General features: G+C 40.5%; 1 protein-coding gene across 3 annotated transcripts in view; it reads right to left on the bottom strand.

Moving 5' to 3' along the window:
• LOC126236781 (myeloid leukemia factor) overlaps positions 1-26,108 on the bottom strand; it is a 140,686-nt gene that overhangs the window by 30,637 nt on the left and 83,941 nt on the right. For 2 of the 3 annotated variants that reach the window (XM_049946361.1, XM_049946359.1), the window contains exon 6: positions 17,401-17,472. The exons of the other annotated variant lie outside the window; for it this stretch is intronic. In XM_049946361.1, the coding sequence (XP_049802318.1) occupies positions 17,401-17,472 (72 nt within the window). The remainder of the gene's footprint in view (positions 1-17,400; positions 17,473-26,108) is intronic. 3 annotated transcript variants of the gene reach the window in all.

Raw genomic sequence — 26,108 nt, 5'->3', positions numbered from 1 at the left:
TTCAGATGAAATGAGAGAAAATTAATCCAGAATTAAATGTTTAACAAACAAAAGTCACATTAAACTGACAACAATTGTTATTGCAAGAATAATTATGGTGGAAAACCAACTGTGGAGATAGTACAACAAACGCCACTAGATCAAGATGAGCGAAAGTTCAAGTACTGGACTGAATCGTGACTGCAATCTTTTATTTACATAGAAGCTGCTGCTGTTATGTACGACCTGCACCCTAGCAGAAGTGATAACTACATCATGTGTGGGGAGGGACAGTGTGGCGCAGGCAGCAAACTTCACCATGCCAGCAACCATGGACATCTATATTGCATACTTGGACGATGAAATGTTTGGGAGCAAGACACATTTTAATACTCTGAGAAGCAAAATTCGCTATTTATTCAGGGGGAAAAAAAACCTGCATTCTGAGGTCCCACATTAATTACAATTTCAGAAATCACAAAATATCTGTGACAAAGAAGATGTAAGTGTCACAGCTGTCCTGTTAGGATTATGACAGTTTAAAATAGTGGTACCACAGACAACAGGCTAACTAAACAAAAAAAGGGATGAAGATTAAAATTAATGTAAACAATTTCTTTTTGTTCATTTTTCCTTGAATTAGCAAAATAGAGACAATCAATGAATGGACAAGTATAGAATACGTGTTACATGAACTTTTTAGGCAGATACGGTGCCTTAGGTCAGTATCAGTCACTGAAATTTTGTTTAGTCAGAATATGTTACGAACACATTTTTCCAAAGGAGCCTTAGTCAGGGTTTCTTTATACTCAGGTAAATACGGTCCTTCCTCTGAAATATGTCAGGGTGAAGAAATAATCTTCTACAATAACGAGCTAAAATTTCAGTTTTTGCTTATACTGGCCAAATAATATGAAGTATAGCTTCTTTGTCCTCACATTTATCTTCCATTTGCTCGCAAAGCGGGTTAATTTATTGTGTTAGGCTAGTAATTTTAAGATCCTGCTGAAAGTCTAACCTTGACTTAAAATTACAGCCAATATTTCACTTCAAGAGCTTGTAACAGAACACAGTGTCAGTTCCACATCACACCGTGCCTTTGTTAAACAATAGGCTCGTTGAGAAATATTTATTTTAACATATCCTGCTAATCAAAACTATAAAATTCTTTGTTGATGTTAAATATCTGGCCAAAATGTTAACGTTATACAAGGCACATTCAGAAAGTAAGTGTACAGCGACTAACAGACTTGTTTTTTGGGAGTTGGCAACACCGAGTGGTAGATGGGTTCCCCTGATCAGAGTGAGCATACAGGGACATGGTAAGTATGTAAACTGATGATGATGATGTGACCTGTTGTGTGAAAGATGTTGGTAAGAAGTACCATCAAGCACAATTCATGTGCTGAGATCCACTTCCTACTCGCAGAAGGAATAACATCTACCAAAATTTTTTTGTGAATCAAAACAGTGGGAGTTTTATGAACAGAATGAGTTTTTTCAAGTGGTGCGAGGAAACTTTTGATGAAGACTCCCTAAAGGCAACGGATGAAATTTCTGTGATGTTTCCAGAACTCTCCTGAACTCTTATACCAAGTGCAGCAGAATGTACTCCCTAGTTTCAAACGATCACTGAAGTGCGCACAGGTGCAGTAGTGAAGTGGGGATACTGGTGTTAGGTAGGGGGAGACGTTGCCATTTTAGTAGTCACCATGCCATGGTCTGGTGAGCATGAAGTTTTGTCGCAGAAACATTCTTTAAAAACAATTATAGCATGGCAAAGATGCAGAGCACTTTTAGGGCAGTTTGGTTTGAATCTTCGTGACAAGGTTCCACATGCTAATACTGTTAGGAAATGAATTTATCATGTTAGGGTGAAAGGCTGTGCACTTCCTAGAAAACCCACTGGCTGACCTGAAAGTGTGAGGACACCTGAAAACATTGTGGCAGTGAGAGCGTCCACAGCACAGTCTCAATCGCACTCTGCGCAGAAACATGCTGCTGATCTTTAAATATCATCTGGAAAGGTAAAGTGAGAGATGGTGAAGGGTTTGCACCCACTGGGAAAGTGCAGGTAGTGTGAAGTTAAGGCGCCATAGCAAGTGGTGAAAGCGGATTCCCAGAGGTAACAGAGAAGAGGGAGAAGCACCACACTGACGGTCAAAGAAATCATCAAAGAAGGAGACAAGGAGGGGTGGCCACGCATGGCACAAACAAACGGCATTCGTACCTGCCGAGGAGGAAGTCACGGCGTTAGGACAGTGGTAATTCAGTAGCTTCAGCATACAGACACTCAACCGGGCTGATGTAAAAGACACCCATGGCCAAACATATGCCACAATGGTGGATAGTGTTGAGAGGGTGTAAGAGATGAGCATGCAGAAGCATAAACAAAGCACCCATAGTCCAGTTTCGAACAGACATGGTACCAGTACAAACGAAGGAGGGTGCTTCAATTGGCACCCCAGGAAGTACCATTGAGGACACACAGGACGTTGAGGGACCACGTACAGTGGGCTGCCAGGTAAGACACATGGGAGGACCAAGAGAGCTTCCTATCTAATGAGCCCCAGGAATTTAGTAGTTTCAATTAATGGAAGGGCAAGAGGCCCAAGATGTACAGATGGTGGGAGAAACCACATGCGTGGCCAGAAATTCATACAGACAATTTTGTCAGGGGAAAGATGAAAGCAGTTGTCGATGCTCCAGGACAAGACGATCAAGACAGTGCTGAAGATGCCACTCAGACAGGTCCATGGAGAGCTGAAATAGATGGCAAAATCGTCAACAAAAAGGGAGCCGGAGATGCCCCGTGGGAGACAGGACATGATAGGGTCAATGGTGATAGCAAAGAGGACGACACTCAGGATTGAACCCTGAGGCACACGTTTTCCTGGATAAAGGTGCCTGACAACGCAGAACCCACACACACCCTGAAAACACAATCTTGTAAAAATGCCTGAAGGAAACAGGGCAGGCAGCCATGGAAGCCTCACATGTAAAGAGTACGGAGGATACCAGTTTTCCTGCAGGTGTCTTAGGCCTTCTCCAAATCGAAAAACACTGCCACAGTGTAGGATTTCTGCAGAAAGCCATTCGTGACATGGGTGGACACAGTAACGAGATTGTCAACTACAGAAGGCCACGCTCGAAATCCATACTGTGCATTTGTCAGTAAGCTGCGTGACTCTAGCCACCATACTTGCAGCACATGAATCTTATGTTCCATCACCTAGCAAACGCAACTGGTAAGAGATGAGGCGGTAGCTAGAATGAAAGTTTTTGTCCTTGCCTGCCTTAGGTATGGGTACGACGGTGGCTTCACGCCAGCATCTGGGAAATGTTCCCTCTGCCCAGATGCGGTTGTAAGTGTTAAAAACGTAAGTGCTTGCCCACAAGAGAAAGGTGCTGCAACATCCAAATGTGGATGGTGTCTGGCCCTGGGGCAGAGGATTGGGATGAACAGAGCATGAACAAGCTCCCTCATAGTAAAGGCAGCATTGTAGCACTCACGATTCCGAGAAGAGAAGGGTATAGCCTGAGCCCCCTCTGCTTGTTTCCAATGAAGGAAGGCAAGGTGATAGTGCGAAGAGCTCAAAACTTTTGCAAAATGATGGCCAAAGGTATTGGAGATAGCAACAGGATCCACAATAACATCGTCTGTTACTGTCAGGCCGGAAATTTGTGAATTGATCTTGGTCCCAGATAGCTGTCAGAGGTTGACCCACATGACAGAGGAAGGGGTGAAACCGTTAAAAGAACTAGTGAATGAAAGCAAGCTAGCTCATTTGCTATCCCGAAGTATGCCTGACACTTTGCACACACCTGTTTATAACGAACGCAGTTTGCCATCACAGGATGACCGTTAAAAACACGGAGAGCACGTCTCCGTTCGCAAATTGCATTGTGGCATACCTCAGGCCACCAAGGGACCGGAACACGACGTGGTAAAGAGGAAGTGTGAGGAATGGAACATTTTGCAGCAGTAAGGATAACGTTGGTGAGATAGTCCACCTGATCATCCCAACTGGGGAAATCTTGTTCTGCAAATGTCGCCAGGGAGGAGTGAAGCTGCCAGTCAGCTTTAGTAAGCTGCCATTTGGGCGTGCATGCGCGACGGGGTAGGAGTCAGCAAATGGAGAGCACACAGGAAATGGTCACTCAAGTAGGTGTCAAAAATAACGGACCAATCAAGACGATGGGCAAGCTGGGCAATGCAAAAGGAGAGGTCCAAATGGGAATAAGTGTGCGAGGAGTCTGAAAGGAAAGTGGGTGATCCAGTGTTAAGGCAGAAGAGGTCAAGTTGGTTTAGGTCAGCCAAGATGGCACCTCTCTGACAGGTCCTGGGAGAACCCCAGAGGGGATGATTCCCATTGAAGTCACCAAGTAGCAAAAGCAGGGGAGTTAGCTGCCCGATAAGTTGAAGGAAGTCTGCCCTGATGACATCGAAGGATGGAGGTACATAAATGATACAGAGGGAGAAAGTCAGGTGGGGAAGGAAAAGGTGAACTGCAACAGCTTGAAGACAGGTAGTCAGGGAGATAGGTTGACTATGAAGATCATCCCGAATGAGCAGCATGACACCCCCATGAGACAATGCCAACCTCAGGAGGAAGGTCAAAACAAAGCGGTAAGTAATGTGGAAGCTGTGATGCTAAAAGCAGCTGTAAATCCTCTTTGTGGGTCCGAAGGCCACGAACATTCCATTAGAGGACAGTCACGAGGAGGATAAGAGAGAGAGGGGTGTCAACTCGGTGGACTGAGTGACAGCATGTGTAGAGTCGCTACTACAGGGCACAGGAGCAGAAGGATCCTGCTCCAGGGGGTCCACAGAAGCATCGGCTTGCTTGTGCGGTCCATCTGTGGCGTCCAACGCTGAAAAATGGTTGGTGGTGCGCACTGATGAGACAGAGGCCGGCCGGGCTAAGGTACCGCGTGGCAGTATCACATGGCGACACCGTCAAACAGGATCGTCGAGTTGGTGAAGGAGAAGACCGTTTGCCTTTAGAGGACTTCTTCGAGCGTTTGCCTTTAGAGGACTACTTCGAGCGTTTCCAGGTAGAGGAAGACTGGTGTTGTTTGGCTGGAGGGACAGAGAAAGTCTTCGCAGAGTACTACTCCTATCCTTTCCCGTCTACTGGCTGTGTAGTTGGTGGCTTCACCCCTTGAGTCGAGAGTTTGACAGTTTGTTGCACAGCGGGATGGGGGAGGAGGGGGAGAGGGCTAGCAATGCTACCCCGACACTGGGCGATTTCACAAACTCTGAGCCAAATAATAGGTTGCATGTCTGCATGGCCACGTCCTTCATGGAGCGAGGAGTAACAAGAACAGAACTGTAGGTGCCAGATGGGAGGAACACAGTGTTTGCGATTAGCCAGTATCTTGTGAGCTACTGGGTAAAGCACTTTCTCCTTTACCCGAATCTCTTGGGCAGCCCGTTCATCTAGATGCATGGGACAACCTCGAGAGGCAGCAGCATGGCCACCATTGCAGTTGATACAGAGGGGAGAAGGAGGCAGACAATCACCCTCGTGTGCATTCCTGCCACAGGTTACACATTTGGCTGGGTGTCGACAAGATGTTCTAGTGTGGTTAAAACGATGAGACTGGTAGCAGTGCATCGGGTTTGGAATGTACGTCCGGAATGTGACAATTTCATAGCCTGCTTTGAGCTTGGATGTCAGCAACACCCTATCAAAGGTGAGGAAATGAGTGCAGGTGGGCACAAAGGAGCAATCTACTACTTCATTACATGATTGACAGCAATGACACCCTGATCAGAGAGCTAAGTTCGTATTTCAGCCTCTGTTAGACTGTCAATTAGCCTGGTGTAAATTACACCACGGGAAGAATTTAAAGTTCTGTGGGCCTCCACGCAAATTGGGTACCCATGGAGAAGCGAGGCAGCAAGCAGTAGTTGTGTTTGAGAATCGAAAGCCGTCTCCAAAATCAAAGTGCCATTCCGTAATCGAGAGCAGAATTTCACAGGGCCAGCAATTGCATGAACACTTTTGTGAATAATAAACAGATTGACCGTGGCGAAGGACTGACTCTTCAGTACATGGGACCAGAAGGAATCGTGGTGCAGTGGGAAGGGTCTCTGAATCAATAGCCTCATTACGTTTATGTTTGGTAGACGTTGAATGGGGAGATGATTGAGTCATCACTAGAAAATCTCCCACGATTGCCAGTGTCTCCGATGGCGCGCTCCTTCCAACTGGGAGCTCCCTTCACAAGGGGCCACACCCACCTTAGGTGATTGTTCACACCTCACGCCACACATCCCGAACATCTGATGGAGGGACCAATCAGCAATTTGAGAAGGTTGCAACTCACGCTATGACCCCTCCCTGGGCCTATCCTGTACCAGGGGTTATGTGTGAACCCTACCTGTCGACCCAGGGCTGGGAATTATGCGTTACCCAGTCACCTGTTACACATCATATGCGTGAGCTAGCCTTCAGGAACACACAGGGAGGAAGAAGGAAGGAAGAGGATCCTCAAACGCTGAAGTGGAGGAACGAGAGGAGAAGGGAAACAAAGAAAGGAAAACAAAGGTGGGGCTGTTTGTACATCAGAGACAGAATGCTCCTAGACATTCCCCAAGGGAGGAGAAAAAGAATAGCTAGTAATAGACATGCAGCACAGAAGGGAAAAATGCTGCAAAGACTGGGAGACACGTCAATGATCGGATGCACGAGGAATATTTGAATATGAATCTTTCCCCTTGCAGTCCAACACCGTGACCATATAACCATGATAACATGCCTAGTTATATCCATCATCAATGTTTCATACCTTCATCTTCAACCATTCACTATTCCTCTTTGCTTCTATGTCCATAGTTCAGTACACCTTCCTGTTTTCATACTCCATCTATGTTCAGTTTTTTTACAGCCTATCCACTGGGTCACCATACCACTAAATCTGAGGGGAGTGCGATGGCAAGTTTCCATTGTCAGAAACTTACTTTCACTGTGACGAGTCCAACAGTGTAATTAGTTTCCACTTCAAGAATCTTAACCAGAAAAACATTCATAGTTGAATTTTTCACATCATGTGAGCTAATGTACATTTGTGAAAGAAGTAACATTATTCATTACAAAACTGGCATCCCAATTTTACAGTGAAGTACTTTATTTTACACGAAACTAACTTACAAGGTAATTAGCACTGAAAGTTCCATACCATCATAATTTTGTATTGTCAATTTTGCTTTTCGGATTGTTAGACTACGAACTTTGACACTGGACTACTATTACTCTATTCTTCCTGGATCACGTCGCACACCCTTCAGCAACTAAAACACTACGATTCTAAATAATTTATCATTATGTAGAACAATTTGCAATGTGGCACCTGTAATCTTGAGTACGTTATTCCCAGTGCAGACATGAAGTGATTCTATAAGCTTAGCTAAATTACTAGATTACCACTTTTCCATAAACTAAAATTTTACCTAACTGGCTATTAAATGATTTAATAATATCTGAAATAAAAATTTCTTCATATGCCTTTTTTTAAACTGGCATACATCACTCCAAGTCCTCCAGTATGTGTCCAGTCCTGGCCAACCTAACAAGCATGTAACATCTGTGCTTCCAATATTCTCCAAAGTTAAAATTCTGCTGTTCACAAGAATGTGTGCATCTGTGTGAACACGCACACTGAATCAATAGTAATATTGATTACTTCCATGTGATTTCTGTAACTCAAATTAAAGAATATTTGACTGAAATGTATCACAGTTTGTGTGAGGTCTGAGCTATCATTGTCATGTGAGGAGTTATTGTTGAGCGTTGTGACTTCAATTACTGAGTGAACCTACTGACTGAACCAACCGAGATATTGTCGAGTATGGGGTACTACCCAGAAGTTCCTCAAATTTCCATGGAGCTGATGAAATCCAGCTTGTACAATTAAACACTGCCAGGTGGTACCTCATAAATCCTTTGAGAGTTACAGGCTTGTGTGACTTTGTGATAGGTGCATGTTTTGCGAAATTGAGATGACGTGTGCCTGGGAACAACATGTCTGCATAAACTTTTTTTTCAGACTCTGATAAACCACTACGTTAACACAGTATGTCTGGATAAGAAGTCTTACGTCACAGTCAAACTTTTAACTTTGCAAGATGGCACACAATCGTTTGATGATGATTCCACTCAGAATACCCCTCAACTGGTATTACTCCTGAAAATGTTGCTGGAAGATTGTGATCAATCCATCCAGGATATGAGCAATGTTGTGGGGATGTCTTACAGGATGTGTCAAAAGAATGTCCAACAAAAGTGGCGCATGGGCGACTGGTTCCTCCACTGTGACAATCTGAGATCACGCACTGTGTTGATCACCCAAGAGTTTCTGGTGAAAGCAAAATGATAGTTGTTCCTCACCTGTGCTAGTCAACTAACCTGGCACCAAGTGACTTATTCCCTGAACAAAACTCAAAAATCCGTTAATTTTACATAATTGAGGAGATCCACACAGAATCACAAGTGATACTAAACAGTCCGTCCGTCATTCATGCCAAATTCTGAAAGAACAGTTCCCCAGCCATCTGATCTCTTTACAAGGGGATGTTCCTTGGCTGCCATCGCTCCCTTTATTTGAGCCTGTCATTTTTTTTTCTTTGGGGATATGTCAAGGCAGCTGTTTACAAAGTTTGACCAAGGACCTTGGAAGGTCTTAAGAAGGCAATTACAGATGTCATCGCTGGAATAATGCAAGATATGCTGAGAAAAGTTTTCGAAAACTTTTTTGAATGACTCAATATGGGCATTGCTTACCGAGGTTGTCACCTGGATGATATAATTTCCAAAACCTAATGAGAATAAAATGGCACTGAATGTAGTTTTCAGAAATAAAATCTTTTTTAGTTACCTTTGTGTTTTTTGTTTGTTTTACTTTTCACCCATAAATTATGGAGTGCATTCTACCCCACCTTGAAAGAGACAGAAACACAAAAACACTAGGATACCAGAAATTTTGCACTAAATGGGTTCCAAAACAGCTGACAGACCAGGACAAGAAAAAACTGGTGAATGGGTCCAGCAAGCTCTTGAGTCATTTGAATAGGAAGGTGAGGATTTTCTGAGCTGTACTGTGACTGGAGATGATGGTTTGCTTATTACACGGCACAAAAAGACAAGTCAGCACAATGGCATTGCACCAATTCAACATCTGGCAAAAAAATCAAACCACAATTTTGGGCAAAAAATCATGACTTTAGTGTTTTGGAACTGAAAAGGCATAATTTTGGTCAAATTTCTGCCTCAGTGGGAGATCATCATCACACAATGATATTGCAAGATCCTAAAAAACTCAAAATGTCATTCAAAATGAAAGTAGAGAATGCTGATGGGAGGAGTGTGCTTGCTGTACATTAATGCCACAGTCCTCACGCAGACGTAGCGATCATGGAGTTTTTGGACTCATTTGGTTGAGGTGTTTTGAAGTACCCCCATATTACCATGACTTGGCACGTGCAGAATTTGGACAGCGGAAAATATGATACCCCTCAAGACATATCAGAAGTTGAAATTACTCCATTGCATTGGCTATTATATACGAACTTCTGTTAACTAAATACTCTCCTCCCTCAATCATTATCCTATATGGGCCAAGTTAGTGACATAATTTATATGTGGCATACACACGAATATTTCTAAATGTTGTCTAAGCTGAGTTTCACTTTCATTATTCAGAGTATTATTTTTAATGTCTTGATCCTTCTAATGTAGGGGGCCTCAGGAAGTGTTGGCAATCTAAAGGTATGATTTATGGACTTAGTGACACCACACATTATGAACTTAGACATTCCAATTTTTCAATAACTTAGTTCAAATATTGTGAAATAATTAACTTGGGAAATTGTTAACAGTTAGGATCAGAAGTGGTTACTGTTTTGACTGCAGATCTTGCCTCAGTGTTAGATTCTGACATTTCCTGTTATACTTTTGTTGACCTAATTTTCGCATACTTTATTATTTGACTAAGGGGATACGGAATCTGATTTTGGGTTAAAAAATAGATTTTCATTTTATTGACATTATATTCCGCCAAGTTTCCTCTTTAAACTGACATATCATACATGCTCTACTAGAATTATAACTATTTTATTCTTATAGATTTGTGAGATCGAGTATTGCGCTTTAGTTATACACGTCTCTCATGGCTGACCATAAACTTTTCGGCAGTACATTTATGTGACATGAATTAAAATATCCTGCTTTTCAGCAACTCTTTATACACTATTTGTCCGAAAATGTTTCCTCTGGTTTCCTCAAGTTACTCTTTGACTTTGTGATGGGATTGTTTGTAAATAGTGTGCTATATGAAAGAAGTAGTTGTTGAGTTATTTTGTATTTAGTGCTTCATTTCAGTGAAAATGCCTAGAGCTAGACCAAAAAGTGTTTAAAAAGCGTGTGAACTGGCAAAAGAAAAGAAATTATGATTCATTAGAAAATCAAAGCAGTTCAACATCACTGTTGGAAAATGCGAGTCCATTACTACTGATTTGACGAACGATCTTACTCCAAATGGGAACAATGCTTCTCATAAAAAAACTAAGAGATTTGGAAGAGAAATATAATTTACTTGATACAGGAAAAGAAGCTTCTGAATTCACTGATATGATTATATTGTGCGAAGCTCTTGGAAACAGTGTGTGCTGCAAAAATTGTCAAGGAAACGTTTATCTGAAAGTAGAATCCCATGTTGGCCTGGCTACCCTTTATAGTGTATATATTAGGTTAGTTTATGGATTGCACGCAATTGGTAAGAGCAAATCAGCTGGTGATATGCTATGTGGTGTTCTAAATCTTCCAAGTGTACCTTCAAAGTTTGATGCTTACAACTATGTACTAGGGTCTGCAGTTGATGTAGCACATAAGCCAATGCAGGTAGCTGTGGAAGAAGCAATGAAAAAATGATGGTGGCCGTGACCTCGCAGTAGCTTTTGATGGCACGAGGCAAAAAAGGGGTCATACCCCCAACAATGGTGTTTTAACAGCAACTAGTGTTGACACTGGCAAGGTTATTGCTGTTGCAATAGTGTCTAAATACTGTATATGCATAGACAGGCTGAAAAATTGACATAGTGATGACTGTGTTGCTAATTATTATTATTATAGTAGTGGTGGCATGGGGGTTGCTGGGGTGAAAAAAAATTTTCATCACTCTTCAGAGTGGTATAATTTTCGCTATGTCAAGTATCTGGGAGATGGTGACTAAAGCATTCAAAGAAGTTTTGGAAAGCAAACCATATGGGAACAGTGTAAATATAAGCAAACTTGAATGTATAGGACATGTGCAGAAGAGAATGGGTACCAGGCTGAGAAGGTTAAATTCAGTTATGAAAGGGAAAAAACTAGACGGGAAAACCTTGCATGGCGAAGGAAGATTGACTGATTCCATAATAGACCACATTCAGAATTGCTATGGCCTTGCAATCAGGCAAAATACAGGCAATCTTGAAGAAATGAGGAAAGCTATATGGGCTTTGTATTTCGACACCGCATCCACAGACGAGCATCCAGAACGTGGTTTGTGCCTCAAAGGTGAAAAGAGCTGGTGTAAATACAATAGGGGAGTAACCACTGGAGAGAAATACATTCATCACCACAGTCAACCATTAGCCGTCATGGAAGAAATAAAGCCCATTTTCAGAGATATGGCTGACAGAAGTCTTCTGATGAAATGTCTTCATGGAAAAACGCAGAACCCCAATGAGTGCTTTAATAGTGTGATATGGCATTGTCTCCCAAGAACAGTGTTTGTCGGAATTAATACACTACATTTTGGCGTGTATGATGCTGTGGCAACCTTCAATCTTGGGTATGTAACTAAATGCCAGGTCTTTCAAAAGTTGGATTTGCGTGCTGGTTCCTGCACAGTATGTGCTACGTTGACTTTAGATCAGCACAGACTAAGGCTTGCTGACAATGTAATCAAGACATTAGTGAAAAAAATCAAGACAGGTGCAGATGGGTGCCAAAAGAAGACTAAGATGATTATGAAGACTGAAGGGTGGGTATTAACTATGGATCAGGAATTTTTTGATCTTCTTTCTCCGTTTCCCGTAAGTTGGCATTTTACTTCTTCTAGGAACATTATATCAGGTACTGGTGAACCTAGAAGTCTGAAATTTTTATGACAGTCACATGTGTTTCTTTTACACATTGAAACGATTTTTTAATTACTTTATTTACGAAGGACTTAGGGGTGACAATCTAGTAAAAAGTGATTGAAAAAATTTACTTAAAAATAAATGTAAAATATCTCTGTAAAAAAATATTTTAACAATAAACTGTTGTTTCAGTACTGTTATATCAATGCACATACAGTACAAATTTTACCTCTCTGTCTCCAGTAGTTTGTGAGAAAATGTTCCCTATAGTAGGCATATTTTAACATTGCGGGGATAGGTGATTCCGTGTCCCCTTAAGTTGTTAAGATTGCTGTACCATTTACCTCACCTTTTGATGTAACACTTACCCATAAATAACATATTCCTCATGTGGATGCACAAAATGGTTTCATAAACTTTTCCAGTTTGTGACATCACCAGATTATTAAACAAATTTATTGTTAAAACTTCTAATCCATCCTGAGAAGCAGAATCTAACCTAGCAGTTTCCAAAATAGTGATCCATTCATACACCACTCTTTAAATAATCTCATGTCACCCAAAATAATCAGTCCCAGTCGAGCAAATAAATGAGCAACATCTATGTGAAACCTGTTTCCTAAAATAAGCATATTGGAATCTGCAAAACTCAGTACTGTCAGTGCCTAAGAACTTATAAGTCACTTCTTTTAATTAAAGTTTGTGAATACTTTTCCAAATTATGTTGTGACCGGTAGGAGGGTGTCGCACACTATTACTGTGATTTGAACGAATGATTGTTGTACGTAGGACTGGACTATATGAAATATTGGTGCAAAACTTTCTTAGCTGGATTACTGAAAGTCCGTGTATTAACTGTGACGTGCTCTAAATGTGAACTGTGTTCTGTGCCACAAAATATTGTTTTGGTGACTACTTAGAGCTACTATTAATTCTTGGGCCATGTTTCTAAAAAACTGAATTCAAAAATTTTACAATTTATCTGATGAATCCAACCACTGGACTCTTGATTGCAAAAGCTAAAATGGTGGCTATCTTGCAAAGGTAAGAAACTGCGTCACCATCCCAACAACAGAGCACTGATGACAATAAATGTGTAAAAAAGTGATGTAATTGTTGTTGTGTGTATATCATTAAGCAAATACCACCCAGTATCCATTTACTAAAGAGTTTCAGTTTAACTACTACAGACAGGTGTGGTACCGAAATGGCAACGAAAACTGTATTAGCCATCTTACATGTTAACACAATGGGAAGGGGTTGTCACGCCCTTAATGAGACTTGTATTAAAATTCCACAGTGTGGTTAAGGTAAGACCTATATTTTTACAAGTCATTTGTATCTCATTGTGTGTTTCAATCATAGCTTTAACTCTAAATTCCAACACTGTACTGTTTTGGAAACAAAATTTTTCACTTCTACCCAGAAACATAGCCTATTTATAAGATTTCTAACATCTCTTCATTTATTTCTAAACACTGAAATCACTCTTCAAGCACATTATTATGTCCTTTTCATACACATTTTCCTACAGACAGATTTTTGCATCTCTCTCACAGGGGCATTTTTTTGTGCACATTCTAATCTGACTTTCTTTTGCTTTTTCACTTGGAAAATTCCACAGTTGCTGCTTCATTTGAATGGATTTCTTGGTGCTATCCCTCTCTGTTTCTTATTTGGGAGTTCATTTACTGGTTGAAGACAAAGACACACTTCCTGTAACCTTTGGTTATTTGATTGTAGATAATCCACACATTTATTGCTGTCGCATCTAGGATATTACAAGAGGCATGCATCGACCATCTACAAACATCCTTTCCAGGTGAGGAATTGTTCCACTCTGGTACAGTCAGAAATTGACGTACAAATTTATGGAAAGTACTAAGTGATTTATGAACTTGGGGATAGCGAATGTAAGATCATAAGTGGCATTGGAAAACATGAAATGGGGTCACAGAGGCTATGAATTTTAACAAAATTTTAATTAAAAAAAAAGTGTGTGCAGGCTGCATTTAGCATACTGAATGTGGAAGACAGAAACAAAATTAAAACACTGTGCAGCTGTCATTAGAGAATACTAAATGGACCATGCCATAATACCAGGATGTCAGCCAATACAGAACTGGAAGGTTGGCACTATTTTGGACAGAGCGGCAGCCAATGAGCAACCAGCCAGATGGGGGTTGGGGGGGAAGGGTTCCAGAATGTAAACAACTCAACATACAGATGAGGGAGTTAAGAGAAGAAGCAGTAACAGATGACACCTCTGACACTGGGACAATTTAAACATGAAGTTTTATTGTTACTGCTTGTGATTAACTGTTTGTGAAGGTGAACAAAATTTGCTGTCTGCTCACTTTCTCCTCCAATTTAAATTTAAGATCATGATATAAACACACTGGGAATGTTATTGTGTCTACTGTAACACCACTGCCCTAAACTATCTTAAGAAGAGAAATGTTCTCCTGCTCGCTTTTAACATGGCACATTCATGACTTAAGGGTTAGTATTACTCAAATAGTGAGCTCCAGCAGCCTTTAGTTCTCAGTGTGTCCATTACATATGCACCAAAAAAGAACTTTCATTGTTTCAACAATATAATTCCCTAGATTTGTCATATTATAAGCCAACTGTAGAGTACACGCTCTTCTGTCTTCCTGCGAGATAAATTTAGGTTCAAGACTGTGGAGTTACTTTCAAAGAACAAATCCAACTAAAGAATAAATTGATGGAATCATCCTCAACTTCTATAGTCTCAACACCAACTGCCTTTCACTTTAATCTGAACAGATTGTTTAAATCACCTTTACTACAGAGAGTGTTGCAAGCTACAACAAAACGCAAAATTTCATCCCAAGGGGTTCGTGAACATCTTTGTTAAGGTGCATCATAAGCATCCCATCAATAGCACACAGTAGGGATTACAGATGCTGAGCAAAGGAACACTGCATGTAGGAAAACCTTGTGGACCTATATTTACTACCTTACTGAGTTCCAGTTAAGTGTTGAACCTCAAAACCAGCACACCTACATTTGGAGGCAGTATAGAATGCACATCAAACACACATACCATATTACAAAAAAATTAGACACTAAGCAAACACCCACCAGAGCAGAAAAGTTTTTATGTCTCCTCGATCTGGAGATGATGAAACTGAAAAAATGAGATAAAAGAAATTATTCAGATCATCAAGAGAGAAAAATTTGTGATGGGAGAATGGAATTCAAAAGCAGGAAAAGGAAAAGATGGAAATTTTTTAGAAAATGTATTGAGGGAATCAAATGAAAGAGAAAATATGCCTGATAGAATTTTGCACAAAGCACTATTGAATCAGTGCTAATACTATGCTTAAGGACCATGAAAGACATATGTATACATGTAAAAGATTAAAAGTGAAGAAACTGCAGACAGGTAGCAAATTGAGGAGTTGGGACCTGAATAATAATTAACTGTGCAGATTTTAAAGGGAGTAATATGCAATGACTGACTGAAAAAGGGCAAAAGAAAACGAGAGAAGGCATGCCGATAACTGTGAAATGAAATACTGAAAGCAGCAAAGGATCAAATAATCAAAAAGACACCCAATGGAAGTTCTTTGACAACACCTGAGATAGTGATTACGTGAAAAGAGAAAATATAATGCAGCAAGTAATTGTTGTAGTAGGATTGCAAAGCTGTAGAAGCATGGATAAGTATGGTAAAGATGGATGCCACCTACGAGAAAATCTGGACAAAACGGAAGCACTTTTATGAGCAACAAGAGCTTAGATGGGAAGCCAATACTAATTTTAATAAAAGCGAAAATAAAGGTTTTTGGCAATCCACTTAACAGATGTTAGTTCATAGTCCCTATCTCCCCCCCCCCCCCCCCCCCTCTTTCTTCATAATATTCTTTTTTATTTTTAATAGCACTATTTACCACATGAGTGGCAAAATATTGTTGCAGGTTCACTCCTTACAAGAATGTTTTTAGGTGCCATTCCACCTTACACAACACAACCTTGTTTTTCTATTTACTTAATCTACTCAATGCAGTCTAGGCACACTTCTTATGCACATATATTTAATGAACTCTTCATGTAGCTCTCCTTAACTAGTGACTGTACATTTGGGCAGTTGACTTTAGCCATGCTATCACTGTGTCTTCTTATAAACAAATCAACTTTTACATAGACAAGAGCTTTATGTTAATGGCCCACTACACTTGGCATTTAATCTTTGCACCAGAAATACTATGTTGCTGCAGTCTTAAGCCATCACTTGTGATTATTTGTGTTCCTCCGACTTCATTAGTTCATGATTTAACATGTGCATTAGCTTACATTATAATCTTCTGTTCAACAGTTGTTACTACTCTGTTTTGTTTGAAATAGTGTTTTAGTCAATAATTCAATTTTGGTGTAGATTACACCTTCTGGAGATGAAAATTTTAAAATTCTTGAAACCTAGGTCAAAGGTTCCAATAAACCTTCACTTGCAACTGGTTAGCCGATTTTCTTTTTCAACCCCTCCAAAAATACTATCTTACAGTTGCCAAACTTACAGTTTGTATTTCAAAGATAATATCATGAAAAAGAAAGAAGCACACCATCAGGTGGAAAAAACACTACTGTAAGAGGGATTTGACAGAGCACTAAACAAGCCAAGTGTAAACAAGCGCCTGGAGTCAATGGTATTACCTCAGAATTATTGAGATCCTAGGGAGAACCACTGAAGACAAAACTATCCCACCTGATATGGAAGATATGATACAGCTGAAGCACCCTGTTGCTTCAAGAAGAATGTAACAACCCCAATCCCAAAGAAAAGTCACATGATTTCAGGTGTTAATATTACATAACTATGAGTTTAACAAGTCAGGATACAAAATACCAGAACAAATTATTTACAGAAGGAGTCTGGTACACACTCATCATACGGATGGGCAGTTTGGGCCATACAACATTACAATGCAATCGAGGCAATAATGATCTACAATTCGTATAAGCAGATGGGTTAAAAGCAAACCTATGCTCACAGTGTTGTTAGATTTAGAGAAAGCTTTCAACAATATTAACTGAAATAATACATGCTTTAAAAATCTTCTTCAGTAGTAAAATACTTGAAGCAACACACACACACACACACACACACACACACACACACACACACACACACACAATGTTAATTGTCAAGGATAGTCTCTTACTATTATAGTTAAGCCACATTAAGAACAATGTTAACAGTCAAACAAATTAAAGGCAAAGCCAACCACATCCACATTAAAAATTTTCTCAAGGGAAACCCTTACCGAGATGGAGATGGCAGCGCTGGATAGTTCCTGTGATTATTACTGTGATAGGGACGATTCTTGATGCGAGAACTACAAGTAATAAAACACGATAATCAAGCAACAAAACAAAATCAAACAAAAGTTTACATGCATGAAGAAAATAAATTAAACCACAACATGATTCTATCATACATTCTAAAGTAAATTTACAGAAGGCAAGTGTAGTAGCCTTTCGTGATAGTGGACTACCAATCCAACTGCGAACTAAGTATTTAAATCACAATTCTTTACTGCTTGTCATTAAATACAAAAAAGCAAATGCTGACAAGGTTCCTACATGCAAATTCAACCTCTGGTGCTGCATATTTTCAGTAACAAATGTTTGCAAGAGATTCAGAATAGCTAAACTTTCAGTATACTTATTTTTCACACTTCATTTATGTAAATCCACGGTAAATCACTAAGGCTTTAATACAACAACATGTAACACAGAAAGACTATTCTTTGTGTAATCTGATGTTTGGTAATATTTCATGCACTAACAATGCACTGAGAACTGTTTATGACAGATGGAGGCATGAGCCAAACTCTCTTTCAACACTTTAAAAATATAATCCCAATTTACACACAGTCTTAAAATTCACTACACAAAATTTAACAACAGATCAAGCATGTGATTTGGCGAATCCCTGTGAAGTGAATTGGAATGACGTATTCCTTCGAAGAACAAGTCTATATGCTTCTCATTTCTGCGGAATGCCAACGAAATTCAGTGAGAGCTAGAGAATTACATACGTTGTACATTTAAATGTGCATATGATAAATTGAGAACTGGATCTTTAACACATCAGAAACATATCCAACAAAGTAAAGTTACTAAAAAGGAAATGGAAATTGGTACTCTTGCCACTTGGTTCGAGATACTTGTGTTAGTTCGAGTCAAATCGCAAGGGAATCTGGCATGAGCCAGAGTAGTGTTGTTTGTGTTCTGCATCACCACCAATATCATCCTTACCATATCAGTCTCCCCCAAGAATTAATTGGTATGGATTGTATGCATCACATTGAATTTGCCGATAGACTCAACTTCAGATTCAGAGGTATGACACATTTACTAATTTGATTATATTTACTGTCAATCGATGTTCATGCCACCTTTGTGACCTTCGTTGACCTTCCAAGAAGTTACTGTTACACATCATCATTTGATTCATCTCAGTAGTTGCTATCAGAAACTGCCAAACTATAGTATCCCATTTAAAAAACAAAGTTGACCTTCATATCTCTGCAGCTCCCCACTTAGCAACAAAAAACAATCATATAATGGCCCCTGCTGTCCCATGCAACTTTTGTCCCACAAACTTTTCAGCTCCTATCATCCTTTTGGAGTTATTCTTTGTGGCAATAGTGAGTCACCCTGTGTGTGAAATATATGAACAAATTTTGGCAAGAGGAGAGAAACAAGTGCAGCGTAATAAACCAAAACATACAGAAAGAAAGAGGCTGTCACTTAAGTGGAAGTATCCATTGCCTCTAGTCAGCTATCTGTTCAATACAAATGTCCCTTGGAAAAATCACACAGCCAATCTTCTGGGCTGTCAAGACCTCTATAAAGGGCGGAGAAAAATTGTGTCACAAAATTTTAACCCTGCATAGCTGACGCCAGTAGGAACCAAAATTACTAGTTTTCTGCAAGGCTGACAATGCACAATTTTTAAACTATGGAAACTGGGTGCCATGCGCTCAGATTGGCTATGGGATTGCCCTTGTTGGATGCTCTGGACAACCCATGACCGCAAATGCTTTGCCTGCTGGAGATCGCGATGTATCCAAGGCAGCCCGCACATGCTGTGGTAGCGTGCCAGCTTTCCACTCTGGGGACCTTGGGACGAATCCACCGGGATCCCGACACATCCACTGTAGTTTCATAAGACATACCGGGAACAAACCAGTCAACAGCTGTTAGTTCATGTACAGGAAGTCTTACAAATTGGTTGGCCCTGAAAAGGGCCTTTTTTGTAGTTAGGACATTGTTTACTTAAATCACATGCCCGAACTTGCGACCCTCTGATGTGATAAGCTTGGTAAAGTCGAATGGTGTTTTGTCGAACTCTTTCAAAGATTCCTGGCATTGCCCTGATGTGATTGGTGGCATGTTGAATACAATCCATTAATTCCTCTTCATTTCTAGGTAGTTTGTGTCCGGGTGGGTGAACTATAACCTTGAAGAATCCCCCTCACAGGAAAAGGTCCGGTGGCTTCAGCTCTGGTGATCGCGGGCGCCATGTCCTGCAAAACCATCTTGCTATTTACTCAGCCGTGCGGGCGCCCCATCGTGCTGCAAACACATGCGTAGCCGTATGTCCAGGATAGAGTTTCTTGCAAAAAGTGAAGGTAATTTGCCCCAGTAAGCCGAGTAGGTACACGGACTTTGCCTAATCAGATGGTCACCCACAATGCCTGCCCAAATGTTGAGCAAAAATCGTTCCTAGTGTGTGTTGATGTAAATAGTGTGAGGATTTCCCCTTGCCCAGTAATGAACGTTTCAAGTGTCAAAGGCCATCCCTATGGAAGGTGCACTCGCTGGTATAATACATAATGATGGGGAAGTTGGTATCTCGTGCAACACGTCGCAGAAACCACTAACAAAACCCTACACTGTGTTCATAGTCCAGTGTAGGATTTATGTCTTGGACAGGGTGGAAACTAAATGGATGCTCACCATCATCCCTCAAAACCTCTCACACTAACCGATGAGTGACCTTCATGTCATGTCCAACCACTTGAGTACTTGTCGTAGGTGCTTCCCCAACGCGCACTAGAACAGTCTCTTCAAATGCAGCATCCTGTCATATTCGAGGTCTTTCACCATCACCATGATATCCCACTAACAAGCCTGTTTTGCCACATCGCTGGTGAATTGCTGTAAACGTTTTTGGGTGTGGATGGCGTCCTACTGTTAGTATCGTTCCTCATACAACCGTCAAACTTCATGGGCATTATCGTCAGCTAGTCCATAAACAAAAACCATATCTTGTTCTCAAACAAATAATGTGCCACCAGCTTACTGTATGACTAAATCACATGTGACTGTGTGCTCTCTCTCTCTCTCTCTCTCTCTCTCTCTCTCTCTCCAAAGCAAAGCTTACATGTAAACGCCCCTGATGTGAGATGGAGAGAAACAGCAAGACCTACTTGACACGTATGCATATCATGTTGGGGAAGTGACGGAGCGAGGGACATTTGAATCCGTGAATTGACAACCATAGCACTGCCCATCAACTGATGAATGGCAACAGGGAAATCCCACGGTCAATCTGAAAGTGTGGCACTGAGTTTCTGTAGTTTAAAAATGATGCGTTGTCAACCTACAAAACATCAGATTTTGGTTCCTACTGGCATCAGCTATCCAGGGTTAAAATTTCATGACAATTTTTCTCCACCCTGTATAAGAGCACCTCCAAGAAGGGGAGGGGCAAATGTAACTAGGGCTCTCTGAAGTGAAATGTTTGTGAAGCAGCTGAGGTCTATCATATTATCAATAAATTGATAACTACTTCAAGATTACGACCGCTCCCTGGCACTATATGCCCTCACATCCCCAGACTGGGTTCCAAATTTTGCAATGATTTCATGAAATGCTTCAGAAGACTGTTTCAAGACATGCCCTCTGGAGGTCATCCACACATGGCCAGGTAGATCATGTTTGTCAAAGGTTTGCCTCTCCTCATTCTTAAAACAGGTAAGTCACTCTCATCCTGGAGTCTGCTGAGTGACATAACAAGTTGGAACTATTCCATTTGTCATGCCTTCCACCTCTGATAATCAGTATTTTTTCTTCCCAGTAATTATGCTAATTATCATTTTTTTGGAAGTATTGCATGTACCAAAATATTTGAAAACTTTGATTATGCTTTGCTCCCTCTAAACCTATTAGTCAAACAATAGCAACTCCAAAGTGGAATATCAACAATACAAGGAAAGGGATAGGTACCTACTCACTGTAAAAATGCTGCTTCTGCCAATGCACTGACCTGTCTTTCCCCCTCCCTGCCCTCTCCTTTTCCATCCCCCTCCCCCCACTTTCTGAGATTTAGTGGTAAAATATTCTAGTGGCTCACTTGTCAAAAACTGAACACATATGAAGTGTGAAAACAGGAAGAGGTGTACTGAATTGAGAAAAAATGAAGCAAAATAGAAACAGTGAATGGTCAAAGACAAAGTTGTGCAACACGAGTAACTTGCATGAACAATGATATCATGTTGTCACTGTGTTGGACTGCAAAGTGGGAGATCCATGTACAAACCTCCCTCATGTCCCACTTTTGTTTCACCATAAAATTACAAACTTACCATCTAGACATTCATGTACCTGTTCTCCCTCTGTAGTCTTGGCTACTGTCATACTTAACATTGGTTATGGAATGTGAATCACATGCTAAGACTATTACCATTGCAAGTCAACGTGATCCACAGGGGGAAGAGGCGAGACGCCACGTGGACCTTTCTCACAGAACTGAAAACAACAAATAAACGGGTGTTGAAGTATACTACAACAAAGGAAATGAATTTTACAGCTGGAGGTCCCGTCCTTATACCTAGCTACTGCAAACAGACATTACACCATGATGCAGACAAGTCAATGACCGGATGGACAGTTCATAATTCTATGGGGAAATGCGGGAGGGAGGGGGGGGGGGGGGCATGAGGGAAATTTGAACATGGATCTCTCCCTTTGCAGCCAACACTGTGACCACATAACCATGATAACATGCCTAGTTATATCCATCAATGTTTCATACCTTCATCTTCAACCATTCACTGTTCCTCTTTGCTTCTATGTTCATAGTTCAGTACACCTTCCTGTTTTCATACTCCATCTATGTTCAGTTTTTTTACAGCCTATCCACTGGGTCACCATACCACTAAATCTGAGGGGAGTGCGATGGCAAGTTTCCATTGTCAGAAACTTACTTTCACTGTGACGAGTCCAACAGTGTAATTAGTTTCCACTTCAAGAATCTTAACCAGAAAAACATTCATAGTTGAATTTTTCACATCATGTGAGCTAATGTACATTTGTGAAAGAAGTAACATTATTCATTACAAAACTGGCATCCCAATTTTACAGTGAAGTACTTTATTTTACACGAAACTAACTTACAAGGTAATTAGCACTGAAAGTTCCATACCATCATAATTTTGTATTGTCAATTTTGCTTTTCGGATTGTTAGACTATGAACTTTGACACTGGACTACTATTACTCTATTCTTCCTGGATCACGTCGCACACCCTTCAGCAACTAAAACACTACGATTCTAAATAATTTATCATTATGTAGAACAATTTGCAATGTGGCACCTGTAATCTTGAGTACGTTATTCCCAGTGCAGACATGAAGTGATTCTATAAGCTTAGCTAAATTACTAGATTACCACTTTTCCATAAACTAAAATTTTACCTAACTGGCTATTAAATGATTTAATAATATCTGAAATAAAAATTTCTTCATATGCCTTTTTTTAAACTGGCATACATCACTCAAGTCCTCCAGTATGTGCCCAGTCCTGGCCAACCTAACAAGCATGTAACATCTGTGCTTCCAATATTCTCCAAAGTTAAAATTCTGCTGTTCACAAGAATGTGTGTACCTGTGTGAACACGCACACTGAATCAATAGTAATATTGATTACTTCCATGTGATTTCTGTAACTCAAATTAAAGAATATTTGACTGAAATGTATCACAGTTTGTGGGAGGTTTGAGCCATCATTGTCATGTGAGGAGTTATTGTTGAGTATTGAGACTTCAATTACTGAGTGAACCAACTGAAATATTGTCGAGTACGAGGTACTACTCAGAAGTTCCTGGAATATATATGGAGCTGGTGAAATAGAGCTTTTACTAGGAAAAGCTGCCAGGTGGCACCTAATACATGCTTTGAGAGTTACAGGCTCATTCGACTTTGAGCTAAATGATCCGATTTAGTTGTCACATGTGCTTCCTCATTCTTGCACACTGCGGGTCTTGCGAAATTGAGATGATGGGTACCTAGGAACAACATTTTTGCATAAACATTAACACAATATGTTTGGAGAAGACGCCTTAGGTCACAATCAAGCTTTTAACTTGTTTTAAACAATTGCAAGATGGCACACAATCATTTCATGATGATTCCACTCAGAATGTCCATCAACTGATATCACTCCTGAAAATGTTGCTGCTGTCTGGGCTATGTTGCTGGAAGATCGTAATCAGACCATCCCGGATATAAGCAATGTTGTGGGGCTCTCTTACGGACTGTGTCAGAAGATAATGTCCAACAAAAGTAGTGCACAGGTGACTGGTTCCTCCGTCATGGCAATATGCGATCACACACTGTATTTATCACCCGAGAGTTTCTTGCAAAAAGCAAAATGACAGTTGTTCCTCACCCGTGATAGTCAACCAACGTGGCACTAAGTGAGTTCCTCCCCTGGACGAAACTCAAAAATCCAAAGATTTTACACAATTGAGATTCAAATAGAATATCAAGTGGTACTAAACAGGCTCACAAAAAAAAATTAATTCCAAGGAGCTTGAAGGTCATCCTGAGAAGCTGCTGGGAGCTATGTGTACACACCCCCAAGTGGTCTACTTTGAAGGTTTTGGTGATAAATAAGGTAATATGGTATGTCAACTTTTTTGTTTAAATATGGACTGTGTTTTGTGCCACACTTCATTACCAGGTTAGAACTATTTCTGATTATGGACAGTGCTTCATTAATGAATATTTTTTTAACTTTGTAATTCGTATGAGTACTTTTGCCACTGTACTTTTAGGTATTAGTAAGTGCTAATAATTTTCAGGGAGAAGTGAAATTTATCATTGTTGAAACAATACGACTGAGGCTAATAAACTGTGTGAATAGTGCAAACTAAATTGTGGTAGTGTGTATATTTTTCTTGAGCAAACACCTCCAACTACTGAGTAGGATTTTCAACTTCAAGGAAACAAAACAGTTGTGTTACGAAAGAAGCAACAGTGACTACAGAACATCAGGTTGGTGCACTACACTTATTTCTAATCTTATTCCTTCCTACCACTCTTCCTTCCCTGAGGAAGGAAATAATTTTTCAAAAGCTTGGAGTATTTTCTTTGCAATTTTTATTTGTGGTAGGGCAATTTCATCTCTTGAAATCACTTATTCGCCAGCCATTCTGTTTCCTTTAATTTCATAGTTTTCTTAACTGAACTTACTTTTGATATAAATAATATTGTTTTGAAATTGTATATTTGAGTATCAGGCTTGTTTAGAAAGCAGTCAAAAGATACTAGTTTGTCTAAATACTAATTTGTGCAGGCAATAAAACAAGTGAAAGTAAGTATGCATCTCTGGTGTCCTCCAAATCCTTATTAAATAAGTAAAAATATACCTTGCAAAGAAAACAAAACTCAACATGCAAACCATAGAGTCATACTATAAAATACATCATATGTAGCCCTAGGTTCACTTATGAAACTGAGCATTCTGGAATCAACAAAATTATAGAACCAGCACAGGAGTGTGTCTTTAAATATGTCTGCTTGTGAGGTGGGTGCACACACACACACACACACACACACACACACACACACACACACACACACACACACACCTCACAAGCAGACATATTTAAAGACACACTCCTGTGCTGGTTCTATAATTTTGTTGATTCCAGAATGCTCAGTTTCATAAGTGAACCTAGGGCTACATATGATGTATTTTATAGTATGACTCTCGTGTCACACAGCCGAAGGCCATCCTATGAAATGGCCTCACGTCCAGTGAGGTCTCCTTGCCAGGGTAAAAAATATAGGCTTGTACACAAGTTAGATAAGGATAAAGAGAGGTGGCAGTGTACCTGTCAGTATGATTACTGTTTGCATTATAGGTGGCAAGCATTAGCTAGACTATTTTACGTTTTGGATATTTCAGGATGGCGTACCACTTGCGTTCCGCACTGGGATACAGAAGAGAAGTGTATGAAGATGCTACCCGTCGTCTGGAACAAGCTGAAACCAGCCAACATAACGCAAATAATGATTCAGAGGGAAATGGGAATGAAGACCAAACTGCACAACGTGAATTTAACGACGGATGGGAGGTGCCGCTGTCGCGCCTGCCAGCGCACCTACTCGGAGCTGGCGAATCATCCGCTGCGAGTGGATCCCCTGTGGGGGCCCCTTTAGAAAGCGAATCGAGCCCACCTAGTATTACATGTGGGCCGATTCCGCGTTTTCGCTCCCGAAGGTTCACGCGCGCCAATTGTAACGATTCAGCATTAGCGTTTAATGTACGTGTTAGGCGGTGGGCCGAGCGTACGAATTACATTGATTATACAGATCCATTTTTGGTAAATAACTGGTCTCGTGTGAGGTTTATAGAGAAGTACTTTGAATCTTTTCAGGCCAAGAAGCTTACCGTTCGGTGTCTGACAGAGTGTCATCTTAGGTATAATGGCTGGGCGGGTCGCGTGGACAAATGGTATAATGAGGCCTTTCAGTCCAAGACGGTACGTAAGAAACAGCTGTACTTATACGGAGACACAAATATTGGCAAATCTACATTAATAGAGAAAATATTGTCTCTAAGGCAACACGTATATTTACCGTTCTGTTCCGAATTCGGATTTGGCGGGTACAATCCACGTGTCCATAATGTCATACTATTTGAGGAATTTGAATGGTTACGGTGGCGTCCA

Source organism: Schistocerca nitens, chromosome 2 (assembly GCF_023898315.1).
Source record: "Schistocerca nitens isolate TAMUIC-IGC-003100 chromosome 2, iqSchNite1.1, whole genome shotgun sequence".
Taxonomy (NCBI): domain Eukaryota; kingdom Metazoa; phylum Arthropoda; class Insecta; order Orthoptera; family Acrididae; genus Schistocerca; species Schistocerca nitens.
Note: the sequence above shows the minus strand (reverse complement) of the source record. Positions and strands in the feature narration are given on the sequence as shown.